Consider the following 25765-nt stretch of genomic DNA (forward strand, 5'->3'; position numbering starts at 1 on the left):
GTTGTAGGTTGTGCAATGTCACATGTGCTGGAACACACCCTATAAAATACACTTTCAGTTTCCATTCTTCTATGCCCTTGTGTGCTCAATAAATATCTTTATATGAATGATGGATGACCATTGAATTCTCCTTCACTGCTGTTTATTGTGCCTATTGAGGATCATTTTTCCCTTTCCTGTTCCTGATATCTCTGCAAGCCGGCCAGCCACGCTGATACCGGAGGATCCAGGCTGCATTCAGCACACTGCATCATCACTCGAGCTCATCCAGGTGTTGTGCCCATAGCGCAACACCATCTGGTAAGTGGAATACCAACCCCTTCCCTTACCCCAAAGTTTTGAAGTATTACACTAGGGGCGCGTGTCCTTTTTTCTTTTTGTCTTGCATTCTTCTATGCCCGGAAGCCATGGCGTCTGCTGGTCTGAGAGACGAGCTGCTCTGCTCCATCTGTCTGAACATTTATACACATCCTGTAACCCTGAGATGTGGACACAACTTCTGCCGGGACTGTATTGGTCAGGTCCTGAATACACAGGACGGGGCTGGAGGTTATTCCTGTCCTGAATGTAGAGCAGAATATCGGGAGCGTCCGTCACTGATAAAGAACATAACTCTATGTAATGTAGCAGAACGTCTCCGGTCTACTCAGCCCCATCAGGAAGAGATCACCGGGATCCACTGCACGTACTGTGTGGACTCTCCTGTACCTGCTGTGAGATACTGTCTTCACTGTGAGGCCTCTCTGTGTGATAAACATGTGAGATCCCACAACAAATCAGAAGAACACGTCCTGACCGATCCCACCACCTCCCAGGAGAACAGGAAATGTTCTGTCCATAAGAAGGTCCTGGAATATTACTGCACTGACGACTCTACATGTATCTGTGTGTATTATGCAGAAGAAGAACATCTGGGACATCGGGTGGAGAAGATGGATGAGGCCTCTGAGAAGAAGAAGAAGAAACTGAGAAATGTTCTACAGAAACTGATCACAAAGAGAGAGAAGACTGAGGAAAGAGTCCGGAGTCTGGAGGAACGCTGGATAAAAGCTCAAGAAGAAGCATCTGGAGAAGCGGAGAGAGTCACTGCACTGTTTATAGACATCAGGAGACGGCTGGACGACCTGGAGAAGAGGATCCTGGGTGAGATCTCCAGGCAGGAGGAGAAGATGTCACTGTCTGATGTCATCCAGAAGCTGGAGATGAAGAAGGACGAGCTGTCCAGGAAGACTAGGGACATTGAGGAGCTGTGTAACATGGCGGATCCACTGACTGTCTTACAGGATCCAGACACAGGTGACTTGTGTGATCCTGAGGAGGGGGGAGGTGATGAGGACACAGGGGGACATGATACCACACATGATGTAGATGTCATTACAGGGATGTTACATGCAGGTTTCTCTGATATAGTGAAGTATCTACAGACCATCTCACCCCCAAAACCAAAGAGACCACAGCTCCCCAGGGTCCGATCTCTGCCCAGTCACACACAAGCTTCACCTGTGTCAGGTCCACAATATGGGGGCGATGGTGTAATAGTCAGGATGAGGGGGAGGCTGCAGGAGAGGAAGGGGTCTATGGGGGGGAGAGGGTGGCTGAGGAGAGGGAGGGGTCTATGGGGGTGAGGAGGCGGCTGAGGAGAGGGAGGGGTCTATGGGGGAAGGGTGCGGCTGTAGGAGAGGGAGGGTTCTATGAGGGGGAGGAGGCAGCTGAGGAGAAGGAGGGGTCTATGGGGGGGTGGAGGTGGCTGCAGGAGAGGGAGAGGTCTATGAGGGTGAGGAGGCGGCTGAGGAGAGGGAGGGGTCTATGGGGGAAGGGTGCGGCTGTAGGAGAGGGAGGGTTCTATGAGGGGGAGGAGGCAGCTGAGGAGAGGGAGGGGTCTATGGGGGGAAGGGGGCGGCTGTAGGAGAGGGAGGGGTCTATGGGGGGAGGGGGTGGCTGCAGGAGAGGGAGGGGTCTATGGGGGGGGAGAAGGCGGCTGCAGTAGAGGGAGGGGTCTATGGGGGGAAGGGGCAGCTGCAGGATACGGAGGGGTCTATTGGTGGGAGGGGACAGCTGCAGGAGAGGGAGGGGTCTATGGGGGGAAGGGGGTGGCTGCAGGAGAGGGAGGGTTCTATGGGGGGGAGAGGGGAGCTGCAGGAGAGGAGGGGTCTATGGGGGGAAGGGGGCAGCTGCAGGAGAGGGAGGGGTCTATGGGTGGGAGGGAACAGCAGCAGGAGAGGGAGTGGTCTATGGGGGAAAGGGGAGCGGCTGCAGGATAGGGAGAGGTCTATGGGGGGAAGAGGGCATCTGCAGGAGGACGGGGAGTCTATGTGAGGGAGGGGGCGGCTGCAGAAAATAGAGGGGTGTATGGGCAGGGTCCTGCAAAAATATTTCTAGATGTAAACACAGCCGATAATAATAAAATTATATCAGACGACCTGAAAACTGCAACCAGGACATATACAGAGCAGAATCGTCCAGAAACAGCAGAAAGATTCCAGGGTTATTATTATTCTCAGGTGATGAGCAGCGGGAGATTCTCCTCAGGACGACATTACTGGGATGTGGAGATCAGAGGCGTGGGGGTGGGGATGTGTTATCCCAGTATAGAGAGGAGGGGGGCGCGATCACTTATTGGACATAATAACAAGTCCTGGGGTTTATATAGAGGGCTGAAGTATAATATTCAGTATACAGTGATACATGACAGTGAAGAGATCCAGTTACCTCACCAGGTCTCCAGTGATAGATTCAGGATCTGTCTGGATTACAAGGCCTTTTATGAGCTGTGTGACCCCATCAGACACTTACACACCTTCACCACCACCTTCACCGAGCCCCTTCATGCTGTATTATATGTATATAATGGTTCTATAAAGATATCAGGGGGAGGAGCCATAGAGGAAATCTGCCCAGAGACAAGTGACATCACAGGGAGCAGGATCTGATTGGTGGAGCATTCAGCCTATAGGATGCCGCAGTGGGAGGGGCCTCATCCTTCCCTCTCTTCCTTAGGACACATCCACACAGGGCAGATATGCTGCAGATTTTCCTTCAGGATTTTCTAGGCTAAAAAAAGAAAAACCCTCAGAGTTTATAGTAACAGTAGTAGTACAGTAAATTCAATTTTACCAAATATGCACAAAACAAAGGAAAAAATCTGCTTACAATCCACGTAGAGACTGAGCTGCGTTGCAGATGTTATCCCGGCAGGACACGTTATGTTGCGGATTCGCTTCGGATTTATTGCTGATTTTTCTCACGACTTCGATCCACAATGATATATATAAGTGACACGTATAAGAATCCTCCAGGACCACGGTGGTTTTACCGCATGTCGTCTATATCTTACAGTAAGGCCGTGTTCACATGTGACTGGAGAATATATCCCAGTGAAGACAACATAAACCACACACGTGACCACAACATAATCCTCACACGTGACCACAACATAATCCTCACACGTGACCACAACATAATCCTCACATGTGACCACAACATAATCCTCACACGTGACCACAACATAAACCTCACACGTGACCACAACATAATCCTCACACGTGACCACAACATAAACCACACACGTGACCACAACATAATCCTCACACGTGACCACAACATAATCCTCACACGTGACCACAACATAATCCTCACACGTGACCACAACATAATCCTCACATGTGACCACAACATAATCCTCACACGTGACCACAACATAAACCTCACACGTGACCACAACATAATCCTCACATGTGACCACAACATAATCCTCACACGTGACCACAACATAAACCTCACACGTGACCACAACATAATCCTCACATGTGACCACAACATAATCCTCACACGTGACCACAACATAAACCTCACACGTGACCACAACATGAACCACACACGTGACCACAACATAATCCTCACATGTGACCACAACATAATCCTCACACGTGACCACAACATAATCCTCACACGTGACCACAACATAATCCTCACACGTGACCACAACATAAACCTCACACGTGACCACAACATAATCCTCACACGTGACCACAACATAAACCTCACACGTGACCACAACATAATCCTCACACGTGACCACAACATAAACCTCACACGTGACCACAACATAATCCTCACACGTGACCACAACATAAACCTCACACGTGACCACAACATAAACCTCACACGTGACCACAACATAAACCGCACACGTGACCACAACATAATCCTCACACGTGACCACAACATAATCCTCACACGTGACCACAACATAAACCGCACACGTGACCACAACATAAACCTCACACGTGACCACAACATAAACCGCACACGTGACCACAACATAAACCACACACGTGACCACAACATAAACCGCACACGTGACCACAACATGAACCTCACACGTGACCACAACATAATCCTCACACGTGACCACAACATAAACCGCACACGTGACCACAACATAAACCTCACACGTGACCACAACATAAACCGCACACGTGACCACAACATAAACCACACACGAGACCACAACATAAACCTCACACGTGACCACAACATAATCCTCACACGTGACCACAACATAAACCACACACGAGACCACAACATAAACCTCACACGTGACCACAACATAATCCTCACATGTGACCACAACATAAACCACACACGTGACCACAACATAAACCTCACACGTGACCACAACATAAACCACACACGAGACCACAACATAAACCTCACACGTGACCACAACATAAACCTCACATGTGACCACAACATAAACCTCACATGTGACCACAACATGAACCTCACATGTGACCACAACATAAACCTCACACGTGACCACAACATAAACCTCACACGTGACCACAACATAAACCGCACACGTGACCACAACATAAACCGCACACGTGACCACAACATAAACCACACACGTGACCACAACATAAACCACACATGTGACCACAACATAAACCTCACACGTGACCACAACATAAACCTCACACGTGACCACAACATAAACCTCACACGTGACCACAACATAAACCTCACACGTGACCACAACATAAACCTCACACGTGACCACAACATAAACCTCACACGTGACCACAACATAAACCTCACACGTGACCACAACATAAACCGCACACGTGACCACAACATAAACCACACACGTGACCACAACATAAACCACACACGTGACCACAACATAAACCTCACACGTGACCACAACATAAACCGCACACGTGACCACAACATAAACCACACACGAGACCACAACATAAACCTCACACGTGACCACAACATAATCCTCACACGTGACCACAACATAAACCACACACGAGACCACAACATAAACCTCACACGTGACCACAACATAATCCTCACACGTGACCACAACATAAACCACACACGTGACCACAACATAAACCTCACACGTGACCACAACATAAACCACACACGAGACCACAACATAAACCTCACACATGACCACAACATAAACCTCACATGTGACCACAACATAAACCTCACATGTGACCACAACATGAACCTCACATGTGACCACAACATAAACCTCACACGTGACCACAACATAAACCGCACACGTGACCACAACATAAACCGCACACGTGACCACAACATAAACCACACACGTGACCACAACATAAACCACACACGTGACCACAACATAAACCTCACACGTGACCACAACATAAACCTCACACGTGACCACAACATAAACCTCACACGTGACCACAACATAAACCTCACACGTGACCACAACATAAACCTCACACGTGACCACAACATAAACCGCACACGTGACCACAACATAAACCACACACGTGACCACAACATAAACCACACACGTGACCACAACATAAACCTCACACGTGACCACAACATAAACCTCACACGTGACCACAACATAAACCTCACACGTGACCACAACATAAACCTCACACGTGACCACAACATAAACCGCACACGTGACCACAACATGAACCGCACACGTGACCACAACATGAACCACACACGTGACCACAACATGAACCTCACACGTGACCACAACATGAACCTCACACGTGACCACAACATGAACCTCACACGTGACCACAACATGAACCTCACACGTGACCACAACATAAACCACACACGTGACCACAACATAAACCACACACGTGACCACAACATAAACCTCACACGTGACCACAACATAAACCTCACACGTGACCACAACATAAACCTCACACGTGACCACAACATAAACCTCACACGTGACCACAACATAAACCGCACACGTGACCACAACATAAACCGCACACGTGACCACAACATAAACCACACACGTGACCACAACATAAACCTCACACGTGACCACAACATAAACCTCACACGTGACCACAACATAAACCTCACAGGTGACCACAACATAAACCTAACACGTGACCACAACATAAACCGCACACGTGACCACAACATAAACCACACACGTGACCACAACATAAACCACACACGTGACCACAACATAAACCACACATGTGACCAACAACATAAGCCACACATGAACCACAACATAAACCACACATGTGACTGGAGAATATATCCCAGAGAAGGCAACATAAACCACACACGTGACCACAACATAAACCTCACACGTGACCACAACATAAACCTCACACGTGACCACAACATAAACCTCACACGTGACCACAACATAAACCTCACACGTGACCACAACATAAACCTCACACGTGACCACAACATAAACCTCACACGTGACCACAACATAAACCGCACACGTGACCACAACATAAACCACACACGTGACCACAACATAAACCACACACGTGACCACAACATAAACCTCACACGTGACCACAACATAAACCTCACACGTGACCACAACATAAACCTCACACGTGACCACAACATAAACCTCACACGTGACCACAACAGAAACCTCACACGTGACCACAACATAAACCGCACACGTGACCACAACATGAACCGCACACGTGACCACAACATGAACCACACACGTGACCACAACATGAACCTCACACGTGACCACAACATGAACCTCACACGTGACCACAACATAAACCTCACACGTGACCACAACATGAACCTCACACGTGACCACAACATAAACCACACACGTGACCACAACATAAACCACACACGTGACCACAACATAAACCTCACACGTGACCACAACATAAACCTCACACGTGACCACAACATAAACCTCACACGTGACCACAACATAAACCTCACACGTGACCACAACATAAACCGCACACGTGACCACAACATAAACCGCACACGTGACCACAACATAAACCACACACGTGACCACAACATAAACCTCACACGTGACCACAACATAAACCTCACACGTGACCACAACATAAACCTCACAGGTGACCACAACATAAACCTAACACGTGACCACAACATAAACCGCACACGTGACCACAACATAAACCACACACGTGACCACAACATAAACCACACACGTGACCACAACATAAACCACACATGTGACCAACAACATAAGCCACACATGAACCACAACATAAACCACACATGTGACTGGAGAATATATCCCAGAGAAGGCAACATAAACCACACACGTGACCACAACATAAACCTTACACGTGACCACAACATAAACCGCACACGTGACCACAACATAAACCACACATGTGACCACAACATAAACCACACACGTGACCACAACATAAACCACACACGTGACCACAACATAAACCTCACACGTGACCACAACATAAACCACACACGTGACCACAAGATAAACCTCACACGTGACCACAACATAAACCTCACACGTGACCACAACATAAACCTCACACGTGACCACAACATAAACCTCACACGTGACCACAACATGAACCTCACACGTGACCACAACATGAACCACACACGTGACCACAACATGAACCACACACGTGACCACAACATGAACCTCACACGTGACCACAACATGAACCTCACACGTGACCACAACATGAACCTCACACGTGACCACAACATAAACCACACACGTGACCACAACATAAACCACACACGTGACCACAACATAAACCTCACACGTGACCACAACATAAACCACACACGTGACCACAACATAAACCTCACACGTGACCACAACATAAACCTCACACGTGACCACAACATAAACCTCACACGTGACCACAACATAAACCTCACACGTGACCACAACATAAACCGCACACGTGACCACAACATGAACCTCACACGTGATCACAACATGAACCACACACGTGACCACAACATGAACCACACACGTGACCACAACATGAACCACACACGTGACCACAACATAAACCTCACACGTGACCACAACATAAACCTCACACGTGACCACAACATAAACCTCACACGTGACCACAACATAAACCTCACACGTGACCACAACATAAACCATACACGTGACCACAACATGAACCTCACACGTGACCACAACATAAACCTCACACGTGACCACAACATAAACCTCACATGTGACCACAACATAAACCTCACACGTGACCACAACATAAACCTCACACGTGACCACAACATAAACCTCACACGTGACCACAACATAAACCACACACGTGACCACAACATGAACCACACACGTGACCACAACATAAACCTCACACGTGACCACAACATAAACCACACACGTGACCACAACATAAACCTCACACGTGACCACAACATAAACCACACACGTGACCACAACATGAACCTCACACGTGACCACAACATAAACCACACACGTGACCACAACATAAACCACACACGTGACCACAACATAAACCGCACACGTGACCACAACATAAACCTCACACGTGACCACAACATAATCCTCACACGTGACCACAACATGAACCGCACACGTGACCACAACATAAACCTCACATGTGACCACAACATAAACCTCACATGTGACCACAACATAAACCTCACACGTGACCACAACATAAACCTCACATGTGACCACAACATAAACCTCACATGTGACCACAACATAAACCACACATGTGACCACAACATAAACCTCACATGTGACCACAACATAAACCTCACACGTGACCACAACATAAACCTCACACGTGACCACAACATAAACCACACACGAGACCACAACATAAACCTCACACGTGACCACAACATAATCCTCACACGTGACCACAACATAAACCTCACACGTGACCACAACATAAACCTCACACGTGACCACAACATAAACCTCACACGTGACCACGGCATAATCCACACGGTTTCTGTTTTTGCACCATAATATATAACACTCGTTGGTTTAGGGTATAAATGTGATCGTAATAAATTTATAAAATCATGAATATATTATTGAAAATGATGATTTTTAATAAATATAAATTTTTGTAACAATTGTCGTCTAGTGATGAAGGTTTATTATAGGAAATTTCTTATTATTAGATAAAATATCACAATGTTTTTGTTGTTTGCCCCTAATTCTAGATTATTTCATAGTATCAGGTCACATGGTCTGAGATGATTTATTTCACTCTATGGGGGAGATTTATCCCCGTCCAGAGGAAAGTTGCTGTTACCCATAGCAACCAATCAGATCGCTACTTTCATTTCTCAGAGGCCTTTTCAAAAATGAAAGCAGCGATCTGATTGGTTGCTATGGGCAACTCAGTAACTTTTCCTATGGATGGGTTTTGATAATTCTCTCCCTATATCTATATAATGGCCGGAGCTCATCTATATGTATATATATATATATATATATATATATATATATATATATATAAAACTCAACGTGTGTGTGTGTATATATATGTATGTGTGTGTATATGTAGGTATGTATGTATGTGTGTATGTATGTATGTGTGTATATGTATGTGTGTGTATGTATGTATGTGTGTGTGTGTGTATGTATGTATGTGTATATATGTATGTATGTATGTATATATGTATGTGTGTATGTATGTATATATGTGTGTATGTATATATGTGTGTATGTATGTCTGTGTGTATGTATGTGTATATGTGTGTATGTATGTATATATGTGTGCATGTATGTGTATATGTGTGTATGTATATATGTGTGTATGTATGTATGTGTATAAATATGTGTGTATGTATGTGTATGTATGTATATGTGTATGTGTGTATATGTATGTGTGTATGTATGTATGTATGTGTATATATATGTGTGTGTATGTATGTATGTATGTGTGTATATGTATGTATGTGTGTGTATGTATGTGTATATGCATGTGCATATGTATGTGTGTATGTATGTGTATATGTGTGCATGTTTGTATATATGTGTGTATGTATGTATATATGTGTGTGTATGTATGTATGTATGTGTGTATGTATGTGTGTATGTATGTGTGTATGTATGTATGTGTGTATATGTATGTATGTGTATATGTGTGTATGTATGTACGTGTGTATATGTATCTATGTGTATATGTGTGTATGTATGTGTATATGTGTGTATGTATGTATGTGTGTATATGTATGTATGTTTATATGTGTGTATGTATGTACGTGTGTATGTGTATGTATGTGTGTATATGTATGTATGTGTATATGTGTGTATGTATGTAGGAACCTGTGGTGCTCCCGTATACTGTTCATACAATGACCTCAATAATAATACAGTCTGCAGTCAGCTCCTCAGCTCCCCCTAGTGGTGGCTGTGAACAGCAGGATGTTATCATGTGTCTCTATGTCTACACAGGGTTTTGGAGCTTTATATCAGAAAAGAACATAGGAAATTGGTCAACAATGATTTTTTACCTCTTCATGTAAAATAATGTTACAAACAGTTAGAAACAGCTTGTTTTGCTTTTTAAAAAGAGCGCCAATCTTGTCAATATAATCAACACATTGGGATGAAACCAGCAAAAGCGTAACCGTAAGGGGCACACCAAAACTATCACTACAAAGCGCTCCACCGATCTCGGTCAGGAAGCGGGATCCCTTTGTGGAACACATATTCGTTCCACTCAACCGGAAATGACACACTGACGTTTCTTCCGGCACAGCGCACCGGGATACATAAGAAGCCGGCGCGCTGCTCACAGATCGTGGCGTCCTCGGTGGACTCATGGCGGATTATGCTCCTACAGCTGTATTGTCAGGTTAGTACGACCTCCTATTCCTATATTGCTGCATGTTATCCCTCTGTATTGCTATCCACCATTTGTTGCCGTACGCTTTTTATGTGCTTTGTAGGGTGACATCCCGCTGAGCCAGGTGTCTCATGGCCCCCGAGTCCGGCTTCATCACACAGTGTCTTACTTTAGGTAAGTGGCATTTTGGTTACATTCTTGTGGTCAGGGTGTGATGAGGGCAGATGGAATTAACCTAAGGGCAGATGACATTAACCCCTTGTGTTCATGACGCCAGGGCGTGGTTTAACCTCTAAACCACCCGAAGGTATACCGCCGGATCCTGGGCTAGGCACGAGGGCAAATAATGACTCCAATGCCAAGTTACGGACAACAGCAGCTTTACTGAGGTAGACAGGTGTAATTGTCTATACAGCTTGGCTAGGCCCAAGAAGGTGACCAGTGACTTCAGAGACAACAGGGCTTGCTGGGACTTGTAGTGGATCTGGGTAATTTGCTGCAGGACCACGCTGACTATATACAGACTGATCTTGACTGCCTTGACTATGTAGCTTGCCAGGTTTTGACGTTCACCTGTGGGGCAGTGGACTTGTGGATCCGTGGCTGTGTGGTAGACTTTGGGCCTCCTCAGGACACCAGACACTCTCTGGACTTCACTGCTCGGTGGTCTCAGCAAAGACTCTAGACCGACTGACCAGCTCCTACCAGGGTTTATATGGGGGAGACTCTGGAGGGGTCCCATAAGTCACCCTGTAGTCACCTGACCACATGTACCTTCCTTGGTTACAACACATGACAACAGTATTTAAAGGTACATAACAGTATATACACTTTACATTAGATAACAGACACTTATTAACCACTTATGGAGAATAGGTGCAGGGGGAGGCCCAGGGGGTCACTGAAATAGAGACCACCTGATAGGACAGCAATGGTGTAGGGGTGCACCTCCTGTACTGGGCCACCACATTCTCATGCCACTTATGTAGTGTCTTGTAATGAGGCGTGTAAAAATGTGAGGAGTGTAAAAATAAGAAAAACTGGACGTCCCTAAGGGGTTAATCACATTACAGGTCTCAGATGTTTTGGTCGTCGTGTTGTATAAATCAAAATGTTACAAAACCCATAAAATTTCTCGTCTACGCCGCTGTACGTGTCTTATGTTGTTTATCCTAAATACAGCATTTCAGATATTTTCCTTTTTAGTTTTTATCTCATGTGATTGTTGTTTGTGGTCAGAAAAAAAGTTACATTTGTTTTGCTGATAAAAAGCCGGTTTTGCAGGTCCCTCCGGGTTCTGTGCACAAACAGTTAACAAAGTGTTTCCCAACCAATGTGCCTCCAGCTGTTGCAAAACTACAACTCCCAGGGAGCTTCAGTCCAAAGACCTGTGCACTAAGGGATGAGATGAGAGGGAAGCCTTGATTTACCTTTTAGGGACAGTGTGGATGCTTTGAAGGAGGCAGACATGCCTTTGGCTGTCCAGGCATGATGTGGACTACGTGGGACCCGGCAGGTTTGAAGAGTATGTTTTTTGTTTTGTTTTCTAAGGGGAATGCTACCTACCGGGGGAGGGGACAACTATCTACAAGAGGAGCACCTATCTATATAGGGCCCACCATATTCAGGGGGGCAACTATGTACAAGGGAGGACCCCTCTCTACAAGGGGCCCGCTGTCCACAAGGGGCCCACAGTTTACATGGGGCCGACTATATACAGGGGAGCACCTATCTATATACGGGGGGGGGGGGTATATACAAGGGAGGACCCCTCTATACAAGGGGCCCACTATATATAGGGGTTCAACTATATACAGGGGAGCACCTATCTATATGGGGCCAACTATATATTGAGGGGCAAATATCTACAAAGGGCCAACTATATACAGAGGAGCTCCTATTTATATGGGGACAACTATATATGGGGGGGGGCGCAAATATCTACAAAGGGCCAACTATATACAAAGGGGCTCCTATCTATATGAGTCCGACTATATACGAGTTCTCTCTAATGGGGGCAACTATTTCTAGGGAATCTCCCTACCGGAGGAAACTATTTCCAAGGGACCTATCTACAGGGGGAAACTTTCTCTGATGGATCTGTGGTAGCCCTTGGGGGGTGTATGGTAGTGGTGGTATGGTATAGGTATAGAAGGGGTTAATGTTAACCCTAGAGTTTGTGACTTCAAGCTGAGGGCTGGTATGCTGAATCAGTGTTCCGGCCTTTCGCCGCCCTTCCCAGTAACGATAGGTGCATAAAATAACGGAAGGTCCACAAGGAGGTTTGAACTTGAATAACGTTTACTGAAGTGCTTGCAATATTCACGGCACAGTAACAACAGTCTCATACAAACAGTCCTTGGTTACTTAGCGACTGGCAGTAGTTGCGGACCTTGAGCTAGACATAAAGTCTATTAATTTAGGAAGAGATTTACAGATCCGTCCGGATTTAGGGGAGGTAGTAGGTCCGGAGATGCTGCAGAGTGTTTGGGAGGTGATACACTCTATAATTATAATTGTTCAGCTGTTGCTGCAAGGCTCGGGCCTAACTCACTGCGATTACTGCTGTACAGGTCTTCTCTCATCAAGAGCACAGGAGCAAGAGAGGTGTTACTAGCTCAGCAACTGTCAGGATCCGGGTACTGTGAGGATACTGGTGGTGGATCCTCTGTGTTAGTGGGGTGATGACGTGGGCCGTACCAGGGGAACGGAGTCTAAGGGGTTAGTGGTATTCACCAGAGCCCGCCGCAAAGCGGGATGGACTTGCAGCGGCAGGTAACCCCCAGGTCGTTCCACCCGATAGCGACTCAACCCCGACTGACTGCTGAGATAGGCGAGATACAAGGGATTAGGCAAGAGCAAGGTCGGACGTAGCAGAAGGTCAGGGCAGGCAGCAAGGATTGTAGTCAGGGGCAACGGCAGGAGGTCTGGAACACAGGCTTGGGACATACAAGGAACGCTTTCACTGGCACAATGGCAACAAGATCCGGCAATACAGGGAAGGGGAAGTGAGGTGATATAGACCAGTGCACAGGTGAATTCACTAATTTGGGCCAGGCGCCAATCAGCGGCGCACTGGCCCTTTAAATCACAGAGAGCCGGCGCACGCGCGCCCTAGGGAGAGGGGCCGCGCGTGCCGGGACTGAACCGACGGAGGACGGGTCAGGTAAGGAGGCTGGGAGGCTGGGGATACTATCGCAGCGCTCCTGGTCAGCGGGTCTGACCGGGGCGCTGCGAGAAGGTGAACGCCGCGAGGAGCGGGGACCCGGAGCGCTCGGCGTAACAGTACCCCCCCCCCCCCTTGGGTCTCCCCCTCTTTTTGGAACCCGAAAATTTGTGAATGAGGTCCTTGTCGAGGATGTTATCTTCGGGTTCCCATGACCTCTCCTCAGGACCACAATTCTCCCAATCTACGATAATTTTTTTTTTTTACCTCTGACCTTCTTAGACGCAAGAATTTCTTTAACAGAGAAGACATCGGAGGAGCCGGAGACAGGAGCTGGAGCGACAACCTTGGGAGAGAAGCGGTTAAGGATAAGCGGTTTAAGGAGAGAAACATGAAAAGCGTTAGGAATACGGAGAGAAGGGGGAAGAAGGAGTTTGTAGGAGACAGGATTGATTTGGCACTTGATTTTAAAGGGTCCAAGATAACGTGGTCCTAGCTTATAACTGGGGACACGGAAGCGGATATACTTGGCAGAGAGCCACACTTTGTCCCCAGGAGCGAAGACAGGAGGAGTTCTTCTCTTTTTGTCGGCATGCTTCTTCATCCGGGATGAGGCCTGTATGAGAGATTTTTGAGTCTCCTTCCAGATGGTGGAGAAGTCCCGGGTAACTTTGTCAACAGCGGGCAAACCAGAGGGCATGGGAGTGGGGAGGGGGGAAGAGGGTGATGGCCGTACACCACAAAGAACGGGGATTTGGCGGAGGATTCAGAGTCTTTGAAATTGTACGAGAATTCAGCCCAGGGTAGAAGATCGGCCCAATCATCCTGGCGGGAGGAAACAAAATGTTGCAAATAGTCACCAAGGACCTGATTAACTCTCTCTACTTGCCCATTGGATTGGGGATGATAGGAGGACGAGAAATTTTATTTGATTTTTAGGTGATTACAGAGAGCTCTCCAAAATTTCGATACAAATTGAACGCCTCTATCCGAGACGATATGCGTGGGAAGCCCGTGAAGGCGAAAAATGTGCACAAAAAATTGTTTCGCCAACTGTGGCGCAGAAGGAAGGCCTGGAAGTGGAATAAAATGTGCCATCTTGGAGAAACGATCAACGACCACCCAAATGACTGTGTTGCCATGGGATAAAGGCAGGTCCGTAATAAAATGCATGGCAATCTGAGACCATGGTAGCTCAGGAACAGGTAAAGGATGAAGGAGTCCAGCAGGCTTCTGGCGAGGAGTCTTGTCCCGGACACAAACTGTACAGGCCCGAATGAAATAAGCGACATCTGCTTCCAGGGTAGGCCACCAATATAAACGAGAGATGAGTTGGATGGACTTCTTGACGCCAGCATGGCCGGCGAGGTGTGAGGAATGTCCCCACCTGAGGATCTTAAGGCGCTGGCGTGGAGGGACGAAAGTCTTTCCAGGAGGTGTTTGTCTGATAGAAGCTGGAGAAGAGGAGATCAGACACTCAGGAGGAACAATGTGTTGCCGGGGGGCTTCCGTTTTGGAAGCGTCAGAGGAACGAGAAAGGGCGTCAGCCCTGATGTTTTTGTCAGCAGGGCGAAAATTAATCTCGAAGTTAAAACGGGCAAAAAACAACGACCACCTAGCCTGGCGTGGGTTCAGCCGTTGGGCAGACTGAAGATACCAGAGATTCTTGTGATCCGTGTAGATGACAATTGGGTATTTGGAACCCTCCAACAGGTGACTCCATTCTTCGAGGGCTAGTTTAATGGCCAGCAGTTCTCGATCACCAATGGAGTAATTTTTCTCCGCCGGAGAGAAGGTCTTAGAAAAGAAACCACAAGTAATGTTATGTCCAGTAGAGTTTTTTTGTAGGAGTACAGCTCCGGCTCCCACCGAGGAGGCATCTACCTCCAGTGAGAAGGGTTTAGATGGATCAGGTCTGGAGAGTACAGGAACAGATTGCAGTGGACCAGAGAAGAGAGGAGCCGGGGAGAGAAATCGCCTGGTGCAAACAAAGTCCATATCCTGGCGGAGCTCCTGACGTCTTTCGGAAAAACGCATGTCAATGCGGGTGGCCAAATGGATAAGTTCATGCAGGTTGGCAGGAATTTCTCGTGCGGCCAGCACATCCTTGATATTTACTGGATAGGCCTTTTTTAAAGGTCGCGCAGAGGGCCTTGTTGTTCCAAGATAATTCAGAGGCGAGGGTACGAAATTGGATGGCATATTCACCTACAGAAGAATTTCCTTGGACCAGGTTCAGCAAGGCTGTTTCGGCAGAAGAGGCGAGGGCTGGTTCCTCGAAGACACTACGAACCTCAGCGAAGAAGGACTGGACAGTGGCAGTGACAGGATCATTGCGGTCCCAGAGCGGTGTGGCCCATGACAAGGCCTTCCCAGACAGGAGACTAACCACGAAAGCCACCTTTGACCATTCAGTGGGAAATTGGTCCGACATCATCTCCAAATGCAGGGAACATTGCGAGAGAAAACCACGGCATAGTTTAGAGTCCCCATCAAATTTGTCCGGCAGGGACAAGCGGAGGGTGGAAGCGGCCACTCGCTGCGGAGGAGGTGCAGGAGCTGGCGGAGGAGATGGTTGCTGTAGCTGTGGTAAAAGCTGTTGTAGCTGTTGCGACTGCTGGGCGACCACCGTGGTAAGGTCAGCGACAACTGGCAGCGGGACCTTAGCGGGATCCATGGCCGGATCTACTGTCAGGATCCGGGTACTGTGAGGATACTGGTGGTGGATCCTCTGTGTCAATGGGTTGATGACGTGGGCCGTACCAGGGGAACGGAGTCTAAGGGGTTACTGGTATTCACCAGAGCCCGCAAAGCGGGATGGATTTGCAGCGGCAGGTAACCCCCAGGTCGTTCCACCCGATAGCGACTCAACCCCGACTGACTGCTGAGATAGGCGCGGTACAAGGGATTAGGCAACAGCAAGGTCGGACGTAGCAGAAGGTCAGGGCAGGCAGCAAGAATCGTAGTCAGGGGCAACGGCAGAGGATCTGGAACACTGGCTTGGGACATACAAGGAAACGCTTTCACTGGCACAATGGCAACAAGATCCGGCAAGGAAGGGAAGGGGAAGTGAGGTGATATAGACCAGTGCACAGGTGAATTCACTCATTTGGGCCAGGCGCCAATCAGCGGCGCGCTGGCCCTTTAAATCGCAGAGAGCCAGCGCGCCCTAGGGAGCGGGGACGCGTGCGCCGGGACTGAACCGACGGAGGACGGGTAAGGTAAGGAGGCTGGGATGTGAACCGCGAGCGGGCGCGTCCCGCATCGCGGATCGCATCCCTGCTAGGGACACTATCGCAGTGCTCCCGGTCAGCGGGTCTGACCGGGGCACTGCGAGCGCTCCGGGGAGGAGCGGGGACCCGGAGCGCTCGGCGTAACAGCAACCCAGGAACAAGAGAGAGATAAGATGGCCGCCGCTCCCTTATATGGGCAGGGGGCGTGGCGAATCTGATTGGTCCGAACTTCTGCCATTCACCTTACATGGTGTGATGGGATTGCTTATGTCACAGGATCTATACACATTGTAAAACCAAAATGAGGCTAGAGATACCAAAGTGAGGCCTGGAACGCATCCAGAATGAGGCTTGGAACGCACATCACATGACCCGAAGGCCCTGCGACACCATGGAAACAGCTATCTAGGGGAGTCTACATACAGGGGGCAGCTAACTAACGGAGTCTACATACAGGGGGCAGCTATCTAGGGGATTCTACATACAGGGGGCAGCTATCTAGGGGAGTCTAGATACAGGGGGCTGCTATCTAGGGGAGTCTACATACAGGAGGAAGCTATCTAGGGGATTCTACATACAGGGGGCAGCTATCTAGGGGATTCTACATACAGGGGGCAGCTATCTAGGGGAGTCTACATACAGGGGGCAGCTATTTAGGGGAGTCTACATACAGGGGGCAGCTATCTAGGGGATTCTACATACAGGGGGCAGCTATCTAGGGGAGTCTACATACAGGGGGCAGCTATTTAGGGGAGTCTACATACAGGGGGCAGCTATCTAGGGGAGTCTACATACAGGGGGCAGGTATCTAGGGGGGTCTATATACAGGAGGCAGCTATCTAGGGGATTCTACATACAGGAGGCAGCTAATTAACGGAGTCTACAAACAGGGGGCAGCTATCTAGGGGATTCTACATACAGGGGCAGCTATCTAGGGGAGTCTACATACAGGGGGCAGCTATATAGGGGAGTCTACATACAGGGAGCAGCTATCTAGGGGATTCTACATAAAGGGGGCAGGTATCTAGGGGGGTCTATATACAGGAGGCAGCTATCTAGGGGATTCTACATACAGGGTGCTGCTATCTAGGGGAGTCTACATACAGGAGGCAGCTATCTAGGGGATTCTACACACAGGGGGCAGCTATCTAAGGGAGTCTACACACAGGGGGCAGCTATCTAGGGGAGTCTACATACAGGGGGCTGCTATCTAGGGGAGTCTACATACAGGGGGCTGCTATCTAGGGAAGTCTACATACAGGGGGCAGCTATCTAGGGGAGTCTACATACAGGAGGCAGCTATCTAGGGGAGTCTACATACAGGGGGCAGCTATCTAGGGGAGTCTACATACAGGAGGCAGCTATCTAGGGGAGTCTACATACAGGGGGCAGCTATCTAGGGGAGTCTACATACAGGAGGCAGCTATCTAGGGGAGTCTACATACAGGGGGCAGCTATCTAGGGGAGTCTACATACAGGGGGCAGCTATCTAGGGGATTCTACATACAGGGGGCAGCCATCTAGGGGAGTCTACATAGAGGGGGGCAGCTATCTAGGGGATTCTACATACAGGGGGCAGCCATCTAGGGGAGTCTACATAGAGGGGGGCAGCTATCTAGGGGATTCTACATACAGGGGGCAGCCATCTAGGGGAGTCTACATAGAGGGGGGCAGCTATCTAGGGGATTCTACATACAGGGGGCAGCCATCTAGGGGAGTCTACATAGAGGGGGGCAGCTATCTAGGGGATTCTACATACAGGGGGCAGCCATCTAGGGGAGTCTACATACAGGGGGCAGCTATCTAGGGGAGTCTACATACAGGGGGCAGCTATATAGGGGATTCTACATACAGGGGGCAAGTATCTAGGGGGGTCTATATACAGGAGGCAGCTATCTAGGGGTGGGGTCTATATATTCGGGGAACCTACATAATTGGGGAAGGGACCTGCCTCCCTACTGATGAACCATAACTATATAATGGGGGACCTACCTATGATTCTCCAACCCATATTCCTACCCATTCCACTATGTGGGACACCAAGGGGGCAATATTACCGTTTGGGGCACTGTAGGTCTGTAGGATTTTTCATTTTTGCGTTTTTTTGCTTTTGCACCTTTTGGGGCTTCCATTTCTGCGCAATAGATTACCACAATACTGACCATGGCATCTAAAGCATAAGGGGGGGGGGGGCTTTATGAGACTCATCGGACTACCCGCAGCACGATTATGGGCGTCAAATAAGTCAAGATGGCGGCCGGAGGTCTCCTTACCTTCACCATACCATACTATATATTCTGGCAGACTATCCAAGTAGATCGCCGATATCACTGATCAGTGTTATGCCTATGTACAGCACTGAGCAGTAATAACAATCAATAGACTGATAAATAATTCCCTGTGGGACTGAAAAAAATGGAAAAATAAAAATAAATGAATAAAAAAATGTTTGTAAAAAACTGAATAAGCCCCTCCTCCAAACAAAAATTAATCACTCCTTTTTCACATTTTACTAATAAAAAAAGCAAAAAAATTACAAATAAAAAAATCCAGTAATAAAAAGTTTTTTAATAAGATAATATTCCCCTCCCCTAATAAAAAATGTAAACTCCTCCCCCCTTTTCTTAATTTTTTAAATTTTTATAAATAACCATATTTGGTATCGTCGCGGGTGGAAACATCCGAACGATTAAAATATAACGTTAATTATCCCGTATGGTGAACGGCGTAAACGTAAAAAATTCCACAGTTCAAAATTGATTATTTTTGGTCACATTCCGCAAAATTATTAGACATGTCTTAAAATTTCGTGGAATTACGTAATTTTTTTTTTAATGTTTTGAAAGCACAGAAATTCCGCTCCAGTTTTGCAAAACTGCGAACAATTCCCAGTCTGCGTTTTTAGGCGCATTTTTAAAACAGAATGGCAGAAATTCCTCTGTGTGAACATAGTCTGAGGAGGAAAAAACGGAAAGTAAAACTAAACATTGGGCGTGTTCATGAGGGGTTAATCTGCTTGTTTTCCTGTGATCTCTGGGGGCCGGTGATGAAGGGGTTACAGACTGACAGGTGCGCTGTAACAAAGGACATAAAGTATTTATTGTGCTCGTAGGAACGGCGCGGACGCTGCGGCGGACAGATCGTACGCTCGTAATTCTGACTGTGGCCAAAGGTCTGGCTGTGCAGGTGTCCTCGCCCGGGATTGGTGCAGCCGTGTGTGTGGAGTGCGGAGGGTGTGCGGAGGGCGTGGACGGGCGTCACTGATCTAGACAGCCGGCTCTTCAGGTCGCACAGGAGTGAACACAGCCCAAGGATGAGGACCATCCGCTGCTCCTACACCCCCCTGGTGAGTGACCGAGCACTACAAGTCTCAGCAACTACTACTACAACTGCCTGCTGTGCTGTATGTGTGACTAGAATTAGTGGTCTCCAAATGGTGGACCTCCAGCTGTTGCAAAACTACAACTCCCAGCACGCCCGGACAGCCGTTGGCTGTCCGGGCATGCTGGGAGTTGTAGTTTTGCAACAGCTGGAGGTCCACCATTTGGAGACCACTGCCCTATATAATGAGTGATGCAGTCAGGACATGCTGGGAGTTGTAGTTATGCAACATTTGGAGGTGCACAGTTTGGAGACCACTGCCCTATACAATGAGCAATGTGGTCAGGGGATGCTGGGAGTTGTAGTTTTGTAACATTTGAATGTTTATAGTTTGGAGACCACTGTCCTATACAATGAGCGATGCAGTCAGGGCATGCTGGGAGTTGTAGTTGTGTAACATCTGGAGGTCCACAGTTTGGAGACCACTGCCGATACAATGAGTGATGCAGTCAGGACATGCTGGGAGTTGTAGTTGTGTAACATCTGGAGGTGCACAGTTTGGAGACCACTGTCCTATACAATGAGCGATGCAGTCAGGGCATGCTGGGAGTTGTGGTTGTGTAACATCTGGAGGTCCACAGTTTGGAGACCACTGCCGATACAATGAGTGATGCAGCCAGGACATGCTGGGAGTTGTAGTTGTGTAACATCTGGAGGTCCACAGTTTGGAGACCACTGCCGATACAATGAGTGATGCAGTCAGGACATGCTGGGAGTTGTAGTTGTGTAACATCTGGAGGTGCACAGTTTGGAGACCACTGTCCTATACAATGAGCGATGCAGTCAGGGCATGCTGGGAGTTGTAGTTGTGTAACATCTGGAGGTCCACAGTTTGGAGACCACTGCCGATACAATGAGTGATGCAGCCAGGACATGCTGGGAGTTGTAGTTGTGTAACATCTGGAGGTGCACAGTTTGGAGACCACTGCTCTATACAATGAGTGATGTGGTCAGGGCATGCTGGGAGTTGTAGTTATGTAACATCTGGAGGCCCACAGTTTGGAGACCACTGCCCTATACAATGAGTGATGCAGTCAGGGCATGCTGGGAGTTGTAGTTATGTAACATCTGGAGGCCCACAGTTTGGAGACCACTGCCCTATACAATGAGTGATGCAGTCAGAGCATGCTGGGAGTTGTAGTTGTGTAACATCTGGAGGTCCACAGTTTGGAGACCACTGCCCTATACAATGAGTGATGCAGTCAGGACATGCTGGGAGTTGTAGTTGTGTAACATCTGGAGGTCCACAGTTTGCAGACCACTGCCCTATACAATGAGTGATGCAGTCAGGGCATGCTGGGAGTTGTAGTTGTGTAACATCTGGAGGTGCACAGTTTGGAGACCACAGCCCGATACAATGAGTGATGCAGTCAGGACATGCTGGGAGTTGTAGTTGTGTAACATCTGGAGGTCCACAGTTTGGAGACCACTGTCCTATACAATGAGCGATGCAATCAGGAAATGCTGGGAGTTGTAGTTATGTAACATCTGGAGGTGCACAGTTTGGAGACCACTGCCCTATACAATGAGCAATGTGGTCAGGGGATGCTGGGAGTTGTAGTTTTGTAACATTTGAATGTTTATAGTTTGGAGACCACTGTCCTATACAATGAGCGATGCAGTCAGGGCATGCTGGGAGTTGTAGTTGTGTAACATCTGGAGGTCCACAGTTTGGAGACCACTGCCGATACAATGAGTGATGCAGTCAGGACATGCTGGGAGTTGTAGTTGTGTAACATCTGGAGGTGCACAGTTTGGAGACCACTGTCCTATACAATGAGCGATGCAGTCAGGGCATGCTGGGAGTTGTAGTTGTGTAACATCTGGAGGTCCACAGTTTGGAGACCACTGCCGATACAATGAGTGATGCAGCCAGGACATGCTGGGAGTTGTAGTTGTGTAACATCTGGAGGTCCACAGTTTGGAGACCACTGCCGATACAATGAGTGATGCAGTCAGGACATGCTGGGAGTTGTAGTTGTGTAACATCTGGAGGTGCACAGTTTGGAGACCACTGTCCTATACAATGAGCGATGCAGTCAGGGCATGCTGGGAGTTGTAGTTGTGTAACATCTGGAGGTCCACAGTTTGGAGACCACTGCCGATACAATGAGTGATGCAGCCAGGACATGCTGGGAGTTGTAGTTGTGTAACATCTGGAGGTGCACAGTTTGGAGACCACTGCTCTATACAATGAGTGATGTGGTCAGGGCATGCTGGGAGTTGTAGTTATGTAACATCTGGAGGCCCACAGTTTGGAGACCACTGCCCTATACAATGAGTGATGCAGTCAGGGCATGCTGGGAGTTGTAGTTATGTAACATCTGGAGGCCCACAGTTTGGAGACCACTGCCCTATACAATGAGTGATGCAGTCAGAGCATGCTGGGAGTTGTAGTTGTGTAACATCTGGAGGTCCACAGTTTGGAGACCACTGCCCTATACAATGAGTGATGCAGTCAGGACATGCTGGGAGTTGTAGTTGTGTAACATCTGGAGGTCCACAGTTTGCAGACCACTGCCCTATACAATGAGTGATGCAGTCAGGGCATGCTGGGAGTTGTAGTTGTGTAACATCTGGAGGTGCACAGTTTGGAGACCACAGCCCGATACAATGAGTGATGCAGTCAGGACATGCTGGGAGTTGTAGTTGTGTAACATCTGGAGGTCCACAGTTTGGAGACCACTGTCCTATACAATGAGCGATGCAATCAGGAAATGCTGGGAGTTGTAGTTATGTAACATCTGGAGGTCCACAGTTTGGAGACCACTGCCCTATACAATGAGTGATGCAGTCAGGACATGCTGGGAGTTGTAGTTATGTAACATCTGGAGGTCCACAGTTTGGAGACCACTGCCCTATACAATGAGTGATGCAGTCAGGACATGCTGGGAGTTGTAGTTATGTAACATCTGGAGGTCCATAGTTTGGAGACCACTGCCCTATACAATGAGCGATGCAGTCAGGACATGCTGGGAGTTGTAGTATTAGTCGCAGTTCTGTGGTTTTCCAGGAGACTCAGTCACATAAGCCATTGGGGGAGATTCATCAAAACTTGAGATGAGGTAAAGTCGACCAGTTACCCATAGCAACCAATCAGTTCGCTGCTTTCATTTTTGATAAGGCCTCTGAATAATGAAAGAAGCGATCTGATTGGTTGCTGTGGGTGACAGGTCAGCATTTCCTCTGCGCAGGTCCTGGTGATCCCCCTATAAGTCTCTGTTCACACTGTGCTGTCCTATACTGCCTGGGATTCACCACAATCCATGACATCATATCCGCCATTCATCGCCGCAACCTTTCCACGTTGTCTCAATCTATTTCAATGTTTCGTGGTGTAGCGGAGCTGGAACGTTGCGGTGTCTTGAGCAGTAAAGTGTGACGTTGTCTTCATCATCACAAAGAATGGGAGTGCGGATACGTGCCAGCAGCCGCGGCATAGTCCGGAACATTCATAACATGGCTGCCAACTATCAGTCTATGTGATCTAGTACGGCCTGGGTGTTTTTTAGAGGAAAAATATGGCGCAAAACCCACCTCAGAAACATTGGCGCTGATTTACTATTGTAAACCCGTCATGTTTTGTCGGGTTGTGCGCCAGAAATGAAAACCCTGACCAACTCTCCATTTTACTGAGAAAACCCAAAAAGGGGCGTGTCTGTCAGAAAAAGGGGCGTGTCCGTGACATTTTCACAAAAACCCAATTCTGAGTGGGAACATAGCCGTACTCTAAGGCCGGGTTCACATTGCAGATTCTCCGGATGGAATTTCCGCCAGATATCCCGCAGGCGGTGCTAGGACCACACAGACTGCATTGCCGTCCCCATAGACAGCAATGCATTTCTGAGCAGCTCTTTCCGTAGATCTGGGGACGGCAATGCAGTCTGCGCGGGCCTAGTGCCGCCTGTGGGATCTTTGCAGTTCCCCATAGCAACCAATCAGATCGCTTCTTTTATTTCTCAGAAGCTTTTTTAAAAGTGAAAGCAGCGATCTGATTGGTTGCTATGGGTAACTGCACCACTCTGCCTCTGCACAGGCTTTGATAAATCTCCCCCAATGACCCTAAACACACGGCCGGGACAAACGGGAGCAGCTGAGGGGCCCAATGGGACATCTCTGGAGACCTAAAAATGGCTTCACTGCCCTGTCCCACCTGACAGGAGAACGGCGAAAAATCCCCAAATCCAGGTGTGTAAATCCACTGATCGCATTGTTTATGCAGCCGCACAGATTATTGGCGCAGATTTCCCGATGGCCGCAGTAAAAGAATAAGCAGGAAAGATGATTTCTAGAGCAGTAATGATAAAATGATAATTATAATTAACCGTCTGCACCTCATGTGATCAGAAGAAAACGTCAGATGAGATGGTATATATGGTCTCATAGTATTTCACCTGCCGGCGGCGCTGGGGTTCGGTGGAGCAGGTGCAGATGATAATTGCGCCATTGTAATAACCAGCAGGGAATACGACCGCCGGGAACTATGGAGTAAATATAAGAACGGACGCATCATACAATGCTGGATAACATAGGGTTAATAAATGAGCAAATATTATCATCTACACATATTCCAGGGTTCATATCATATAATATAAATGTTACCATCACTTTTGCAACTTTAAAATATAAAATAAAATGACCCAATCTCTCATGTCAGCAGGAATGGTATTGGGCAGGTGATGGGCAGTACCTGGTTTCCTCCAGACATGATGCTGCCCCCACCATGATCACTGTAGGGATGGTATTGGGCAGGTGATGGGCAGTACCTGGTTTCCTCCAGACATGATGCTGCCCCCACCATGATCACTGTAGGGATGGTATTGGGCAGGTGATGG

At 47.9% G+C, this 25765-nt stretch overlaps 2 protein-coding genes across 3 annotated transcripts in view; both read left to right on the forward strand.

The window, feature by feature from the left end:
- Window positions 1–266: 266 nt before the first annotated feature.
- LOC130296411 (E3 ubiquitin-protein ligase TRIM39-like) lies at window positions 267–3344 on the forward strand. Its single transcript, XM_056547902.1, has 2 exons — window positions 267–1409; window positions 2322–3344. The coding sequence occupies exons 1-2, from the start codon at window positions 408–410 to the stop codon at window positions 2928–2930; spliced, it is 1611 nt and encodes a 536-aa protein (XP_056403877.1). The 5' UTR covers window positions 267–407; the 3' UTR covers window positions 2931–3344.
- A 17455-nt stretch (window positions 3345–20799) lies between these two features.
- LOC130296645 (TLD domain-containing protein 2-like) overlaps window positions 20800–25765 on the forward strand; it is a 37172-nt gene continuing 32206 nt past the window's right edge. For both annotated transcript variants that reach the window (XM_056548397.1, XM_056548398.1), the window contains exon 1: window positions 20800–20895. In XM_056548397.1, coding sequence (XP_056404372.1) covers window positions 20863–20895 — 33 coding nt within the window. In that variant the 5' untranslated portion in view covers window positions 20800–20862. The remainder of the gene's footprint in view (window positions 20896–25765) is intronic.

This window comes from Hyla sarda, chromosome 12 (assembly GCF_029499605.1).
Source record: "Hyla sarda isolate aHylSar1 chromosome 12, aHylSar1.hap1, whole genome shotgun sequence".
Lineage (NCBI taxonomy): Eukaryota > Metazoa > Chordata > Amphibia > Anura > Hylidae > Hyla > Hyla sarda.